At 35.5% G+C, this 17,695-nt stretch overlaps 1 protein-coding gene across 1 annotated transcript in view; it reads left to right on the plus strand.

Annotated features, from left to right (window-relative positions):
- Positions 1-17,695, plus strand: part of LOC135087020 (basement membrane-specific heparan sulfate proteoglycan core protein-like) — a 235,366-nt gene that overhangs the window by 44,341 nt on the left and 173,330 nt on the right. The window contains exons 2-3 of the mRNA XM_063981873.1: positions 15,993-16,125; positions 16,460-16,544. Coding sequence (XP_063837943.1) covers positions 15,993-16,125; positions 16,460-16,544 — 218 coding nt within the window. The remainder of the gene's footprint in view (positions 1-15,992; positions 16,126-16,459; positions 16,545-17,695) is intronic.

Below are 17,695 nucleotides of genomic sequence, written 5' to 3' on the forward strand. Positions count from 1 at the left end.
TCCGAGCGGAGCATCAAAGATCAAAGCGGGAATCTGAAACGGTAAAAATAGTTTCCGAGAACACATTCTCATTCGCATGCAACACATTTGGAATTGAAACACCTGTAAAAATTATTTTATTTGTGGATGCAATCATTTGATTTGTTGATTTAAATCAATATGTCAAATACAGATTCCCGCGTAAAATCCTTACTGAAACACTCTACTGCGTTTATTGTGTCGATTAATTAAACCTGCGATTAACTCAAAATTTAACACTAAGCCCACATGGAATGGGTGAAAATACACCTTTCGAGCTTCGCTTCAAGCACCGCTCAGTTTCGCACGTAATATGAACGCGGCCTAAAATTGAACCCATCGGTCTTTGTAAACTTTGTAACCATAATATGATCAATGGTTACAAGCATCGGCTCAATGTTGCCGTGTAATTCCTGTTGAACTAAACATCAATGCGCAAGTCAGTTCTCATCAAATAATTTATAATTGACGTTGAATTCCCGAATTGTTGTGTATTTAAATGTGAATCCATTTGGTTCAAACTAACAGACCAATATTTTGTCACTTATGGACGTCAAAACAAAGTAAAAAAAGTTTCATAGCTCCAATTACGACATAATGCAAAAATCCAGTCAGACACAGAGTTACTAAAACTACTCGAACAACTTGTAATTGTGATTTCCTTAAGAGTTTATCACAGTACATTTTTGAAATCGCGATACAAAATATCTTTTGTATCTATAGATATAATTCTATGGTGAAAAGTTACAAAAATGTGAAACAATATTTTTAAAAAATATTATGTCTATTTTACTTAAATCAGTTTTAAAGTGAACTCGCGAGACTGCTAATCTGAAGCTGAATAAATCAGTCCCCACTCTTGACATTGTAAATCTCAGAGATTACGTCATTGGAGCCGGTTTGAGCTGTGACGGCTACATCTAACAAGTTTGGTAAACAATGAAGCAGAGAAAACGCGCGAAAATGTCACAGAGTTCTGAAATTAAAATCCTTATTACAAAAAAGGTAATAATAATGTTGAACACTGGTTTAAGTGGTTTACCTAAACCTTTTTTAATTCATAAAGTGGTAGGTACTAAGTAACTTTTTATTCGATATGGCTAATGTTATATCCCTTACTGCAAAGGGTTTGAATCTCGTGAAGGATTAAATAGTGTTGTTAATCAAAATCAAGCTCTACATAGTTTGGTTTGTCTGTTTTGTGATTTTGATTTTCATGGATAGTACATATTTCTGTTTTTACTTTAAAATTTGAGTTTGAAATACGTCAGAAACATATTTTCAACAACTGGATGGGCAAATCTAGTTAATTTAACTATCAATCAATAATACATGTGTGAAGTAATGCAAAGGTATTTTCACTCGTAACATGAAACATGAAATTGCATTATTCGTAATACCACATTAAGGGTATTTGGAATTGTCAGTGAACTAATTAGAAAATTAATTTTAAGAATTTTGTTGAGTTTAATTACATTAATCTAATTATTTCGGTACGGAGCTATATGCCTCGTGTCACTTAACTGGTTGGTCTAATCGTTATAATTATAATTATAATCAGTTAAGTATAATCAGTTTCTTGATGACTGCCTCAACAAGTCTAGTGCTAGCGTTGACGAGCGTACGAGTATACCTACGAATGGCGTTTGCAATACGGATGCTTGAAATGTAATTAACTGATTCCTGGAATTCCTAAAGTTATCAGTCGTATTTGTTAGATACCCTAAATAATTACTATTTACAATAATGTAAGTAGACGGAGAAATTAAGTGTTTTGCTAGTTTAAAGTTTATAGACCCATACAAACTATAGAAAAAACTACACAATCCAGCAAAGTTAAATACCTATGCAGAAAATTCGTTTCAATTTTCTGAATCAATTTTGAACTCTACGCCAAAGACACCAAATATAGAGTCCGTATTTTGTGGTGCGTGTATAATAAATTGGCCCTAAATCGTGAAAGATGGATTAAAATCTATGAACGCAACTCATTATCGACAAGTCAAGAAATACACACCAACCTGTGCAAACAGTCTTAACACATAGGTATTTTGTATGATTTGTTTGAGGATTAATTTACTTATTTGTAATCAAACTTGCTACTTACAATTTTCCTCAATAATCTCAGACCTGACTGATGGCTGAACTGAATGGAATGTGTGGGAGCTCTTTGAAGGCCTAAGTTTCGTGTGGTTCATGATTTTTATACGTTGAGAATGAAGACTATGATAAAAACATCTTAAATAATATTATTTACAAAAAATATTGACAATTCGAGCTATGGATAAAACATTACGAGAGAAAATTCGAGTGTCAAACGAAAAATAACAAAAGAAAAACGATCTCCGTCGATGAAAAAAAAGTATGTGGGTTTCTTGCCGGCCAGCTCGCGTGGCCAAGGAGGCGGCCGTGTGAGGTAACAACAGAATGAATAAATTGATGAACAATAAAAGCTATTCTGCTACTTTTGCCCTCCATACGTTTTCTTTCACACAGTCTGCGACCACAACGGTATGATCTGAACTGTTTTTAAGACAACGAGAAATGTATTCATTTTCATATTATAAATTCTATATCTATGAAAAATATTTCATGACAAAGTTTAAGTTAGAAATTATTATCTTGTAAAAACGCATTGTAATTTGATGCTATCTAAAGAAGCAACGCAGATTATTTAGTATCTAGCATACTGCTTCTAATATGCTCGCAGAATCAAGAAACTTTGCCTTACTTTTAATTAAGACTGTAGTACTAAGCAATAAAATGAAAATTTTAGCTTAGGCTAGGCGACTGGAAATATTTTGAATCTTTCATGTCACGAATTCAAGATTGTATAAAGTAATATTTTTCTAACAATTATGGTAAAATGACTTGGCTCACGAGGTGACCGCCATCTGGGATGTTGACTCGACGATCATTGTCACGATAGTTGTCTCGGCAAACGGGCTAATAGCGAAAAGCTTCGACCAACATCTAAAGAATCTCTCGCTAGATGGTTGGATCAAGGGTCAGATACAAAAGGCGGTGATCCTCAGCACGGCACACATTGTATAACAAAATAATAATTCAGTCTAGATTCGCTAGACCACTATTAAATGCTCAACTCTGGTAATAATATAATTACATAACTACTAGATTATACTCTAAACTCTACATATACAAATACTAAAACCACTAATGATAGCTATCAGGTTAGTTTTCACTTATTACTGAAAATCAACTTATTAATAAATTGGACATCAATTAGTAAACAAGCCATGATTTTCATGTTTTGAATACACGTTTACGACATGCATCGGCACCCAGTTCTAGAATTATGTGCCTGTTAAGTAAAATTAAACAAAGGTAAGGAAAGTTGTTTGAAGACAATGTATGTTAAATTCACCTTGCTCTAAAGGTGGGTACTGACCAACGTTACGAGGTGTAATGTAACATGATACACAGCGAGCATTCGTGCAGTCAGTACGTTGGTTTCCCCGTAATACGACGTACTGACTGCACGAATGCTCGCTGTGTATCATGTTACATTACACCTCGTAACGTTGATCAGTACCCACCTTAATGGTGCGTCCAGACTGGGAGAATTTGCTGGCGCGGCAAACTCAACATCCTGTTCACTCAAGAGCAAATTCGCCTAGTCTGGACGCACCATAAGTTTAATGAGGCACTAACTCAAAGACACCGAATAACCAAAGTTCAATTGAGAAAGACAGGTTCATTTAATAAGAGATCGAAACACATAGACGTTAGATTCCATTTTATACATGAGAACTATGTAAACTGTAAAGGGTAAAATAAATTATAGAATACTAGCCTTTGCCCGCGGCTTCACCCGCGTGAAATTTAGTCTGTCACAGATCGTCATAAATTATTCCTGTTATTCTGGGCTATAAACAACAATACTGTAAAGTTTCATCAAATTCCGTTCAGTAGTTTTTGCGTGAAAGAGAAACAAACATCCAGACATCCAGACACCCAAACTTTCGCATTTATAATATTAGTAAGATTGTCCAACGGATATTCAAATTGCTGATATCTTGACTAAACCTGGTTACGCTAAATTACAATCTAATTCCCTGATTTAGAGTCCACCCTGTCCACCCCTTTTTCAATCTTAGGACAACAGGCACTTGCGTTATTATAGTACTAATCGTCCAACTACAGTTCAATCGTCCGTAATGATAATGATCCAATCTAGTGAAAGCTCTATGATTGAGATATAATATCAGTATTGTTATACTATCACGGGAAAATCATTACAGGATTGATATCTGCAGAACTATGATCATAGTAAGTGTTCAATTGTAGATACAAGAATTACTTGTAATTTCCCGTATAGACTAAGAGCTAGAAAGCGCCAGACCTACGTCATTTTAAAAAACTGAAAGTTTTTTTTTTTATGCATAACAAGGCAGGTATTTGACCAACTTTAACTGTCAAAACTGTCTGGCTGATAAGGAAACTACTTTTAATTATTGCCCAAATATTATTACAATAAAAATCAGCTTTTATGGTATAACGTAACCTGTGGCTTTTGCTGTTTAATCAATAGACTGTAATTCTATTTACGTTATAACTTAAAAACTGATTTTTGTATAATATTTGAGCAATGACTGTAAGTACAGTCACGGAATGAAAAGGTTCGTCAGTTTTCAAATTGATTCCTTCAACGAATCGCGAGCACATATTACCTTTTGAAACTATGTTACAGAATAATCTCGAGTTAGAGAAAATAATCTTTAACTGTTCGTCAGTAAAGTTCAAAATTATTCAGATCAAAGTTGTTTGACGATTTATCTTGTCAAGAAGATTATTATGATTGATAAACTAAAACCTTCTTGTTGGTTCAAGCTGCCATTATTATTTCTATTAAATAAAAAAAACTATTGTCAATTGGTCAATGTCATCATTGCATTGCATTGATGGGATAGAAAAATAAACAAGCAAAACCTTATTCGTTAGCAAACGTCATATTTATTTAAATGTTAGCAGCACTGTTTCTTGCACTGTTATGTTGGCAGGTTTGACTCTTACAGTACCTAGTGCAAGCGAAAACCGACACTAAGGTGACGAACCTTTTCATTCCGCGACTGTACATAGTTCACTAGCTCTCTAATACTTAAGGTACTACTCGTAGCTGTCAGAAAACAATGGGTAGACAAGCGAAGACGTCTGATATGGCTCGATTGAATCCATCTGCTTGATTAGACCTCTGAAACTGAATAGCATCATGGCTTTGGTTTCAGCTAGTTAACATTTATTGGACCATAGCATCGAATAAGACCAGATAATAATCAAAATTTCAGTGTAAAAGCAATTCTCTAAATAAGCGTTAGTTTCAGTTTCAGCAGAACTGGACGAAGCACGAGGCCGAAATAAATTATTTTTATTATTTTCGGTTACAACCCAATTCCTTTTTCAGGCAGCCTTGCCTGAAAAGTCATAAAGCTAATTTTGAAACCATTACAAGAAAATGTTAAGTTAAAAAATCGAGTCAACACCAATCTTATTCTCATCTTAAACATTAAAAACTTTTATCAGCCTTTATAAACAGAATAAGTATTATGCTCATTGCTCATACCATTTACAATTACTCTATCATAATTATCTTATAAAGTTGATCTATTTTCTATTTTATGGATTATGCTATTAATCTCTATGTTTAACAGCTACAATTTAGAATTGATTCTCATGGTGTCACTTCCATTGGCACTCGTGTGTTATGACGTAGAGCTATTAGCACTTTGGCTAATCGCTTGAAACGTGCTAACAGCTTGATTGGTTCGGAAGTTTGTCTTAAACATACCAACTTGGGATTTCAAGGCTGGTGGAAGTGAGAAAAAAAACATAATATGACTTTTTGTCGTGTGATATCGGACTATAATTTGTGCCATTGATGACATGAAAGTCCCTTGTAATGTGTTGAAGTAAGAGTTCTCGCCAGTTTAATTTAGTTGTTAAAGCATCCATGATGTTGCTTTATTCGTATTTATTAATCAAATTTTTTTAGTATCATATTTTCATATAGATGTTGCGGCGTTCAACCTCTTTAGACTAATCTATGTCGCGTTCTCGTTTTAATTATAAGAGGACTTCGTTTGTTTTTTCACTCTTGAATTTTTTTTCACAATTTTACTGAGCTGTCAAAACTTTAATATAATCGCTAAAACCGTAAAAGTGTTATTATTTCATTCACCATATCTTCCAAAAAAAAAAATCAAGTACTTACTTAATATAAAAGCAACAGAAGAGCCCATTACACATTTACGCCCGAAATTTACTAAAATATCCGAAAACAGAACCAAATTACAAGTTATAATTATCATGCAAACATTTGAAAATCATTTTATAAGTTTGCACTGTTTACACAAAAATACTTGGATCTTGGAGCCTCGAAACGGCTTACTAATTGAGAAGACAATTAGGGGCGCCTTCATTAGTATAGGTATTAATGATGTAACACCATCCTCGGCCTTTCGTTAGCGTCCGTTTTGGAATCAGAAATTAAGAGCCGATTTTAATTCTACTAAGTAGATACTTTTGTGGTGCGATCAATTTGACAGGCTCGCGAAAGCACTAATAAACCAACTTCGACGGGACTCCAAAGTTTTAAGATAATTTCTTTAAATTTTAGCTCTACTTTAAACGTTGTAGGAGACAGCTGCCACAGCGCTTTTACTTTAGTTAATTTAAAATATGAAGTTTTCTTCAGGATATTTAACTCGCACATACATTATAGGATTTCTGACAAGTGCTTACATTTTAAACTTGCGGTCGATAGACCATTAGGCCGGCAATACACGGACAGTTCGAGCAATTAAGTCAGTGATCAACATACACGAACAACTGATTCGGGCTGTCGACCGCCCGAATCAGTTGCAACTGGTCGAGCGGTTCGTGTATGTGCGTCCATAGAACTCTGCAGTTCACTGTGCAGTCGCAGCTTGAAGCTGTCGACCCTGACTGCTTCAAGCGGTCCGTGTATTGCTGGCCTTACTCTCGTACTGTTGTTCTGAATGCCGCCTGTTATATTCGCATACTACATGTGAAGTCAGACAAGTCTGAAAATTACTTTTTTCAGTATCAAACAACAAATACTCTTGCTCAAAAGTATTCATAAGAACGTGAGTCTGAAGAATACTGTGTAATAAAATACATTAAAATAAATCAAATGTATTATCGACTGACTGCTGTTATAAACTATAGCATATTATGCTATATCAATAAAACGTGTAAAGTTAAGTACATCGAAATCATTTCAGTAGTTTTTGTGAGTGTTACAAACAAAAACATTTTATTAAGAAGCAACTTAATCGATATGCATTTCAACCAGTCTAAAAAATATCGTAATGCAAAAGCTCTACTTATTTCATTCACCAAAAGTAAGGCAGTTAAAAATAGCCAGGCTTAGCCTGGTTTCGGCGGGGAGGGAAAGCGAGACAGGTATTCAACAACACCAAGTTTATGTTTTGAGCAATAAACACATTATGCTCGATTTGTTTTAGCGGAAAACAAAAATAAAATTGAAAATTTATGTTTTTTCAGTTTTCTCAGTTTAGACCTAGGTGCATCATACTGTTGTGCTTGCCTACAAGACCATGCTTCCCTTTCTTGGACTTCAAAACATCGGCCTGACTCTAAACCTTTCACCCTCGGTATAAGGACGAACAATTAAGCTTCATGTACGTTATTTATCCTTTGAGGAAATGCATAGGCATAGCAGTGGGGCTTGATTCTTAAGACGTTTCGCACTTTTTATCTTTTATTATGCAACAAAGAGTAGAATTTGTAATAGAAAAAAAAACTTAAATTTTTCCTTCACGATCATTTTTATTTAAGCTCTTTACAAATGGAATCTGTATATATTTTTGCAATTTAATGATTGTACTATGGCAGGCTACGAACTCTCAAATTAATATTCTGCAACATCAAATACTGTCATATTGGATCCATTACAGTGAGTGGTTAAAAATGAAAATTAATGACTTTAATTGCAGTGTTCAATTGCAGAATTGATCGAATTTTTCGAGATCGTTGGTTTATTGAAGTTGCTTGTCGTTCTTCATTGCATCGCTTGTCTTCATGAAGATAATTGCAGGTCATTGGCTGATATTAAAACAGGACGTTGGCGCAAAAATTGATTAATACTTCATTCGAGTGCGCGAGCGCAATCGAAATCAAGCCGATGGCTCCTCGATTGTGGGAAGTAAAATATTTTATCACTAGAATACAATTTATATTGCCCTCAGACATTACTATTTGATAAGGCTAAAAATGACATATGACATTAACCATACCTGTCCAATACATTACATAAAATTGAATCGAACCCGCGTTCGAAGCGCGTACTACTTTTAGGGTAAAGCACAATATTAAAATTACACTCACAGCTTTTATTCAAAAAACATTTCATTTTTGCAGCTGAAATTCTCGTCTTTTGTATTATGGCCCAAAATAAATAAAACCTTACAAAATAATGATGTTGTTATTTTGGGTCATGCATTTATTAATTAAACAGTTCGGCAAATCCTGAAAAAAAAATCTTAACACACTCGTATTGTGTGCTAATAACTTTGTGTGATAAATGTTTTTAACTGTTATTCTATGCAATTAGATCAATATCTACAAAATAGTAAATCTGGTAAAGGTCGCGGGAAGAGCCTGGATGCGGGCAGCGCAGGACCGTTCATTGTGGAAAACCGTGGGGGAGGCCTTTGTCCAGCAGTGGACGTCATTTGGCTGAGACGACGACTAAAAAATAGGACTTTAGAACCAATGTTCTAAAGTCTTATTATGTAAAAGTTACATCCCTATCTTTCTCAGTTCCTAACTCTATTCTATTCTATTCAAAACTCTGGCGCCAATCTGTACAAACAAAGTCAAAAATGCCTAGTTTCGGCTAATCTACACTTCGGATTGTTCTTGACCCGATTTTTATATCCACATTGGCAGCGTGTTAACCGTCTGTCGTCGCTTTCCCGAGTATGTAGATTGGTTTATAAAGCGGAGCAGATAGTTTACGTTATAAGTCATTAGTATGTGTTAATGCTACTTAAAAAATTTGGCGCCCGACCTAGTTTATATCTGCACTTTATTGAAGCTCGGTAAACTGGATTGTACCAGTGCGAACCAGTTATTTGGGTTAGACATAAGTATTTTTTTATACAGTTGACCCGGCAAACGTTCTTTTGCACCTAGGAGCAGGTATAAAAATACTTTACGCCCTATTTTGAAATCCAATGAATATTATGTAACATATACTTAAAACAGAGTTTCATAAGAATCCGTTAAACCATTTCTGAGGAATTTTGTTACAAACACTATTAGGTACACGAGAACTTTATGCTGCAGGTTCGAATTTTGCTAGTGGAATAAATATTAGTGTGATGAGCTAGAGCAGGGATGGCGAACCAATGGCACGCGCCACAATATTTAGGGCACGCCCGCCAATCACAAAATTCACAATAAAATAAAATAGTATGTAATAAAATAGAAGAAGAAGAAGCTATCTATCCTCGCCAAGCGCAACAAGATGTGCTAGCTGCATCTTGTTTTTATGATTTGCAATATTGTATTTTTGAACCAATTATTAATACTGTTTTTTGGAACCTAAAATAACAAATTAGATATATTCTGTACTTTTAGTAGCCGTGAGACTCTGTAATTGGCTAGAGTTATGTAATGTACTACTCTGTAACATTTAAATTGTCGACAAAACTGTTGAGTTTCCAAATATACAGGTTGTTTGGCGGAAGGTTAGTCAAACTTCGTAGGTGTATAGGTAAGGCCATTTTTTGTCTAACCTTCCGCCAAACACCCTGTATAATTAAAAAAAGCCCTCATCAGTTAGTGCCACTGTAGAGTAAGGTCCTGTCACATGCCAGTGGCGCCACTTGTACTACGAGAATACCCCTTATTGATAGCATTAGGTGTTATTTGATGGCACATCAATGACTACATCAATCAAACTTTTTTTCGGAAAAGTGGCACGTTGATACATAAAGGTTCGCCATCCCTGAGCTAGATCATTAATACCGGAGTCATTGACGTTTGGTAGTTTATTCACATATATCGATTAAGTAATAAGTATGTTTATCCGTTATCTAGTCACAATGGTACGTACAAACCCTGCATAGTTTGATAGATACGAGTAAATTGATGTGATAGAACAATAGCTAAAACAATCGGTTGATTATATTTCTCTAGTAGAATAATAATAAAATTTCTACCTTAATTGGTGCTCGTAAGGTGTTGGATAATAAAAACATCGAATATCTTATCTTTTACAGAATCATTAGTATTTACGAGTAGTGGTACAATGGACAGCACATCTAACTAAACACCGTGGCATCTTTTATTAATTGTAGAAGGTAATTTGCAGTAAAAATGTATTTGGTATAGGTACTTGTCTGGTCGAGAACTCAATATCTACGTGTACAACTACGTATACAACTAATAAAAAATTAGTTGCAAAAATGTTGTTACTTATATTGATTGAGATAATAACGTCGACTGTACGATATCAAATTCTGACCTACAAAATGAAACAGATAAGAAATCAGTCAATAATTTATCTGACTTAGTTAATTTAGGCTAACTGGTTGAAATACATACATGATTTTTATTACATAGGTTTAATAAATGTAAGAATCTGACTTTTTGTATTCCTACTCATAGTTCAATTTCAGTTTCATTTAGGTCATACAAATTCCGTGTGCGGTCCCATGTATATGCGAGTACGCTCGACTCAAAACGTCTTATTCGAAAGAAAAGCAAAATGCAGATTCTCTCAATAAGAATTTCAGTTAGACTACATATTTTCAAGTCCCAAACCGCTGAGGGCTTCAGTCCACAGCATCTGTATGTAGCAGGATGTTTAAACTTCACTGTTATTGTTTCACTCAATATCCAGTCTATAGATTAGGCCACTGTTTTTGCGGGCAGACTAGCCACGAAAATAAATAGAAACGCCTAGGTAGGTACACGTTACGAACAACGAGTTGGTGATCCCACAAACATTTTTAGTTCCCGCAACGTGTTTACAGGCGAAATGCAAAATGTTTATTAGCGGTCAAGTTACTAATAGGAATAGCGAATCTATACTCGAATGCAAATTGGATAAGTTCATCAATTTAGGCGAAAATCAAAATGATTCCTGCATTTTACGTGTAACTTAATCCGATTACCGACTGACAGAACCAACAATGCGGTTCAAAATGGCTATGAATGTAACTAAAATTGTATTTTGATGTTATACAGGGTGATCAATTAACCTCGTTAATACGAGTACATACAATAACCTAAAAAATTCATTAAAAGGTTTCAATTTTAATGGAGAATATAAAATATGAATTATTCTCGTTCTCATCCGGAGTCACGAAGAGTGTTAGAAAAGTTGTCAAAAATTTTAGTTTCTTCTTGATATCAAAACCCCATCGTCCATTTTCAACCCCATTCTCATATTAATTGTATCGAAAAAATTACAATCAATAAATCAGTCATGTCAGTACCCATCAAACTATGTAAAATAAATTTTGTTAGTAAGATTAAAACAGGTACTAAATTGTGTTCTCTCCAACCTGTGATAGTTTTTCCTCCTCTTTCTAGATCAGCATTAATGTTCCCAATTTACAGTTTCCACCTGCATTCTGGCCACAGGGACGCAATAAAGTCTAAAATTACTGGCAATGTTTATAAGTCGCTCCCGCGTCGAAACCCGATTGTTGCCGGGGACATAGGTCAGCGAAAACAAACAGCTCACGTGATAAGAAATAAAGCAACATGTAATTACCGAAATTATAATCTAAAAACATGAGACAAATTAGGTCTTCTTTCGGATGACCTCTTAATTGAGTTACATTTATTTGTCCCTATCAGATGTGTTTGGTAAAAATATTGACCAGTGTGAAATCATACTTGGAATAACATTATTCATTAATATTTCCAGTATTTTAGGTACTTTAGTAACTGACCTTTACTCTTATCTTTATTGATAGTCTATGCCAAACATACATCTCATTGACTAAAATTAAATGTTTAATCTGTTCTCAGTGGACTTCGCACCGGTAACATTTTCTACAAACAACTATGATGCTGAATCTCCATTTAAACTTCTAAAAATAATAATATTTGTGTAGCCGACAACAGGTTCCTGTGGGTTCCTCAAGGGCGCCAGGGAAGGCGAGTGAACCTTGACTTATATTTAGTTAATGGGTTATAATAATATTAGGTGTTACATTGGAAAGGTGCATACTGCATACCCTTTCCCATGTAAACTATAGAAATCTCGGAAGCTAGAAGAGAAAATAATAGTTTGATTGAAGAAGTGTAAACAGATTTCAGAGATAGAAAACAACATAATGGATATATTAAAAATAAAAGTTCCATTGATGTAAAATTTTTCGGATTCGAATGTAGCGTTTCAGGAATCTTGATAAGTTTTAACTCCCAACCACAAAATCTGTTTTGTGTCCCAACTGAAGCAGTCTATCAAACCTTTTTGTGTGTAGATATATTATTAATAGACGATACATTATTAAATAAGTTCAATAAAGTAGCCAAATCGGCTTCAAATCTGCACTACTCACTACTCGGGCAAAATCTTCATAAGCCATCATCGACATCCGAAATGGCTCGTAGCTGTTGGCTTAACGTGCCTGCCATATGGGAATTGTAAAAGCCTGTACTGCTTGTTAAGCCTCTATCGAATGCAAACACTGTTTATTCACTTCAATATTATTGAAGCTACTTCTAACTATTCCATCCACTGGAATTTCCTTTCAAATAACTAGTTCAGATGTCACCTTCAGCTATACATTTTTATCTCGGGAAGGTGTTATTTCTACAACACAATTATTTCTTTAGACTTCTACTCTGTTGCATTTTTATCACTGGTTTCTGTTATGATGAGAACTGCGCTAACAAGACGGGTGCATCCACTCAGCCATTTTAAAGTTTCTGAACTTAGATGTACGGTTAGATGGTTTTGAAATGTGGTTTAATATTGAATTTTTGGCATTTGACTTTGGTGTTCATAAAGTGAACTTATTATTGGATTTAAAACGCAATTTGTTCTGTAAAAATGTTAATTCTTTTAGTAATCGTCTTGAAACATGCGTGGTTTTATCTTACGTAAGGTTCTGAAACTAGGGATCACGTCTAGATAGTCACAAGTTTCATAGATGGCGCTTTTTCCAATTATTTCTTACAGGTAAAAACTAGAATACTTTAAAAGGATAAAACATTTGCATTCAATGTACTTTCCACACTTTTTCTTTACTGATATCATCTTGTAATGAAAACAGGCACCTGCAATGGATGCACTGTCGTAAACCCTGAATACATATTATGTTATGTTAAAAACTGGTTTTCTTTTAAACTTGTTTTGTCTGATTAAATTCAGCCGCTGATTCATTGTGCGATCGAATTACAATACTTATTACTAAAGAGAATCATTGACACCAATAAGGCATCTCACTTAAGTAATTTAAGGCCTGCATGTATTGGTTACATTATCAGATTGTCAAATTAAGCTTGATGAAGATTTTGTTATGTACGAGTATTTCTTTTTTTTTATATTCAAACTAGCGGCCGCCCGCGACGTCGTACGCGTGGATCCCGTTTTACCCCCTTAGGGGTGGAGTTTCGTAAAATCCTTTCTTAGCGGATGCTACGTCATAAAATCTACCTGCATGCCAAATTTGGGCTGTGCGTTTTTTTGATAGAAGATACAAAGAAGGACTACCTACTCATTCTAATTTTAATGCGTTACAAAAGTGTCTGAATCTGAAGTCTCGAAAAATGTATTAAGCCAATGTCCCATTAACTTGATTTTCCGAAACAAAAAGAGTGATAATTCGAACAGTGTGTCGCCTTGTGTTAGCGAGAGAATAGGGCTATTAGCTTGCGAGTCGCGTCGTCCGCACCCGTCCGTGGATCATGTCGGACTAACTGGAATTGCAAAGAAATCCCTCGTCGTGTCGACAGCCCCACCCTCCCTAATTGCGGCTTGAGTGTCGATTTATTTGCGAATCATGACCTTTTGAGCGCTAATGACAACTTTACGAGTTGCTCTAGTGTCTTTGTACATTTTGTGTTAATGTCTTGTCTGTAAGTTCAGTGTTTGAAATCAGATCATATCAGTCCGTTAGCCATAGATTTGTCTCTTGAATACATTGAAGTGCTTAAAAACTTGAATAAGTATTTAAATGAAACACATCGAATCAAATACTGATAATTTTTATCAAGCAATACTTTTTTTAAGAGGATTCTGTGGAGATGGTATCCGCGAAAATACCTTTAGAATGATCAAGCTTTGACTATTTTCATTTTTGTTTATGTGCGAGGTACAGGAACAAATATACCCAATACAGTTGAATACTGTATAAACTGTAAACTGTCCAGTTTATCCGCTCTTATTTGCATTGGCTTGTGACCCAAATGTTAGATTATGTCAATCGTAAAACGTTTCCAGTATCAATTCATATTTACTTAGTAGACACAAACGATACTTCTCTGAAACTGCTACGGTTAATAGTTAGAACTATTAAGTGTAAATGATACCCGAATAATATTATTAAATATTTCGACGTATTCATTACCTAGTAAAGTGTTAAATTGTCTACATACTAAGAACTCGGAGATCATTCAATGAGTATAAGAAACAGTATAGCCAGTAGCCATGATATGATAAATAGGTACATTAATTAAAGTGTTTCTAGTAAGCGGTGTCAGCTTTTGACAATGTACTCACAACGCCAAAAATGGAGGTTCATTCCTTTATTGATTTCAATTACATTGCTGTTTAAAGGTTTTGAAAACTTGAATTCGGCTGTTTATTTGATTTTTTGTCTATTTCACAGCACAAGTTAGACTTTCTTTACACTTTCTTCGATAAAATTAAGACTTTACCTACGTGAATACGATGTGAGAGTAACAACATAATATTTTGTGGAAGTAAACTTAATATAGTTTTCTATTGGTTCGATATCATAAAGTGCAAAAACTCAGTTCAAAGGAAATAAAAAATCAATTTTAATTAGACATACATTAATTTTGGGAAGATAATCATTTAGTGGTTCACGAACTGTATCGAGCTGTTGATTACGGGGCAGAATTGGAGCACTGGGCTTATTTCATTTGGGGAATTCCTTGTCACCGCGCGACCTTGTTCTGTTGCCAAACTGAAGTCACGGGGGCGGGGCAAAGAAGCCTTTGGCCAATCGCTAAGCACCTATTAAATGGAATACCTACTCCTACCCACGCGTTACTCCCAAAACTGAGGTCCAAACGAAGTTTAGGTATTCAAATCACGTTGCCCACTGGCCCCTTCCAATGTAAATGTTTGTGTATAGGTAAAATGATGACTACTTAATACGAGAGTCAGCATAAAACAATGATTTCATTTTCTTTGGAATTTTATTTTTAGAAACCCTGATGCATTTCTATATTTTCTATTAATGACGCATTCTAACATCATAACAATTAATTTACACGAACAATGTTTATTTACCATGATATAAGTTCTTTTATACAGGGTGAAAATAATAAGATAGAAACATTGAATTTTCGCATAAATCCAGTTAATTCTGTAACCTATTATTGATACCTTTTGATAGAGCTTGTGAAGCACTTTCAGGATCAGTTACCAGGTTTTCGATATTTTGTATAATTAAGATATAACCGAATTAGATCACTTATCGTTTCCATTTTGTATTAATTTCTCAGGCAGTCATAAACAGCAAGCACTAGATAAATTGACTGTATCATCGGATATTTGTAGTGGTGTGAAGAATCCACCTTGTATTCTGCCAATAATTTTTAAAACACCTGTGTTTTAAAGCTTACAAAATGAGTCCTTAAAATGCATAGGATTTTAAAAGGACAGCCATATTTTGGTAACACATGTTGGAGATGCACAAGCAAATGCTAGAGATAAAAAGACAACATTAACGCATTCCATTAATCTATTCCAGGCTTCACCATCTGAGGATCTGTACTGGGAGGGCGAAGAGGATGCTTCCAACGAGTTCCTCGAGGTCAAGGACGAAGACATCGGCATCAGCGGTCACCTGAAGAGGCTGAAGCGAGATTTCTTCGATTTTCTATGTAAGTGTGGCTGATGCCGAGAAGAAATGAAATTGAATTGTCCAGAATTAAACATTTCAGACGCCCAATCATTTTTGGCAAATGCTGAAAAGTAGGTACTACTTAAAAAGTTACGCATATTGTCGTTTTTGAAGATGATTACTTGAATTATAGCTAAGATTAGTTTTTAAAAAGCACTATTTAGCTAGCCTTCTGGGCCCGTGGCAGCGACGTGAATTATTCATTTTATTTCCAAGGCATTTTATTTGTAAGGTAAAATATTAATATGTATTTTTGTATTAAAATTTAGAAATAGTTCTGTTTGTTAATAAATTTTTCGTTTTTAACGTTTCAGCTCCTTTCACCACTTCGACTACGTCGACGACAACACCACCGCCTCAAGAGGAGATCGCTACCGAGGATCCGGACGCTGATCAGACGTAAGTTACTTTTTTATCCAACGATATTATACCTATTTCCGCCTCTGTGGTCTAGTGGTAAGACCACCTGATTCAGACGCAGAGGTCCCGGGTTCGATTCCCAGTGGGGGCAGATTTTTCTGTTCGGTTTGGTTGGTGGCAGGGCTTGGCTAGCTACTAAGGCATGAATATCGGAATCTCGGAATCTCGTAATATCGGAATCTCGGTATACGAGATCCGATATTACAATTCCGATATTGAGCGACCCAATATCGTAATATCGGAATCAGATAAAGGTTTTAATTTAAATTTTAAACAAAGCGTTTAAACGCGCCACAATCTGCCACAAAGCCCAAAGTACATGATTGGCAAAGACCAATGATTTTATCTTTCTCTCACCATCATTTTAATTTAACTTGTTTTAAAATAATTTTAGCACTTGCCGTACTTGGTCTTAGCAATGAAAAACGACATCTCAACTCCCTTCCAAACATTAATAAATCGGACCATGGCCCGTCAGTTCTGCGTACTATGTGCCCTTCCCATTGTCATTTCAGCTTGCTAGTCCGTCGGGCTATGTCAGCGACTTTAGTTCGTTAACGGAGCTTCTTATTTCTAATTCGATCTCGTAAAGAAACACCAAGCACAGCCCTCGAGAGGCCACGTTTCCGAGGCGTATATCGTCACTGGTAGCACACACTGATTGAAGACTTTCGTCTTTAAGCACTGAGGTATTTTGGACGAAAAGATGTTGTGTAGTTTCCCGAACGCGGCCCAGCCGAGTAGGATTCGACGATTTACCGCTTTCTCGAAATTGCATCTACCTAACTGAATCGTTTGTCCGAGGTAGACATACTTGTCAACAATCTCGAGAATCGAGATCTCTACCGAAAAAAGGTAGGGCGCAACATGGACATTTGACATAAGCTTCGTTTTGTCCATGTTCATCCGAAGGTCTACCTGTTGGGAGACTCGATTAAGATCTTCGAGCATTGTGCCGAGGTCTTCCAGCGATTCTGCCTTAGTACGCAAAACGGACGGCCGATGGGGCAGCAAGGTTCTGGAGTGGAGGCCACGTACCGGAACCACCAACCCGCCTTTGTGGAAATTATTGGGGGAGGCCTATGTTCAGCAGTGGACGTCCTATGGCTGAAATGATGATGGCCCGTGGT

This window comes from Ostrinia nubilalis, chromosome Z (assembly GCF_963855985.1).
Source record: "Ostrinia nubilalis chromosome Z, ilOstNubi1.1, whole genome shotgun sequence".
NCBI classification, from domain to species: domain Eukaryota; kingdom Metazoa; phylum Arthropoda; class Insecta; order Lepidoptera; family Crambidae; genus Ostrinia; species Ostrinia nubilalis.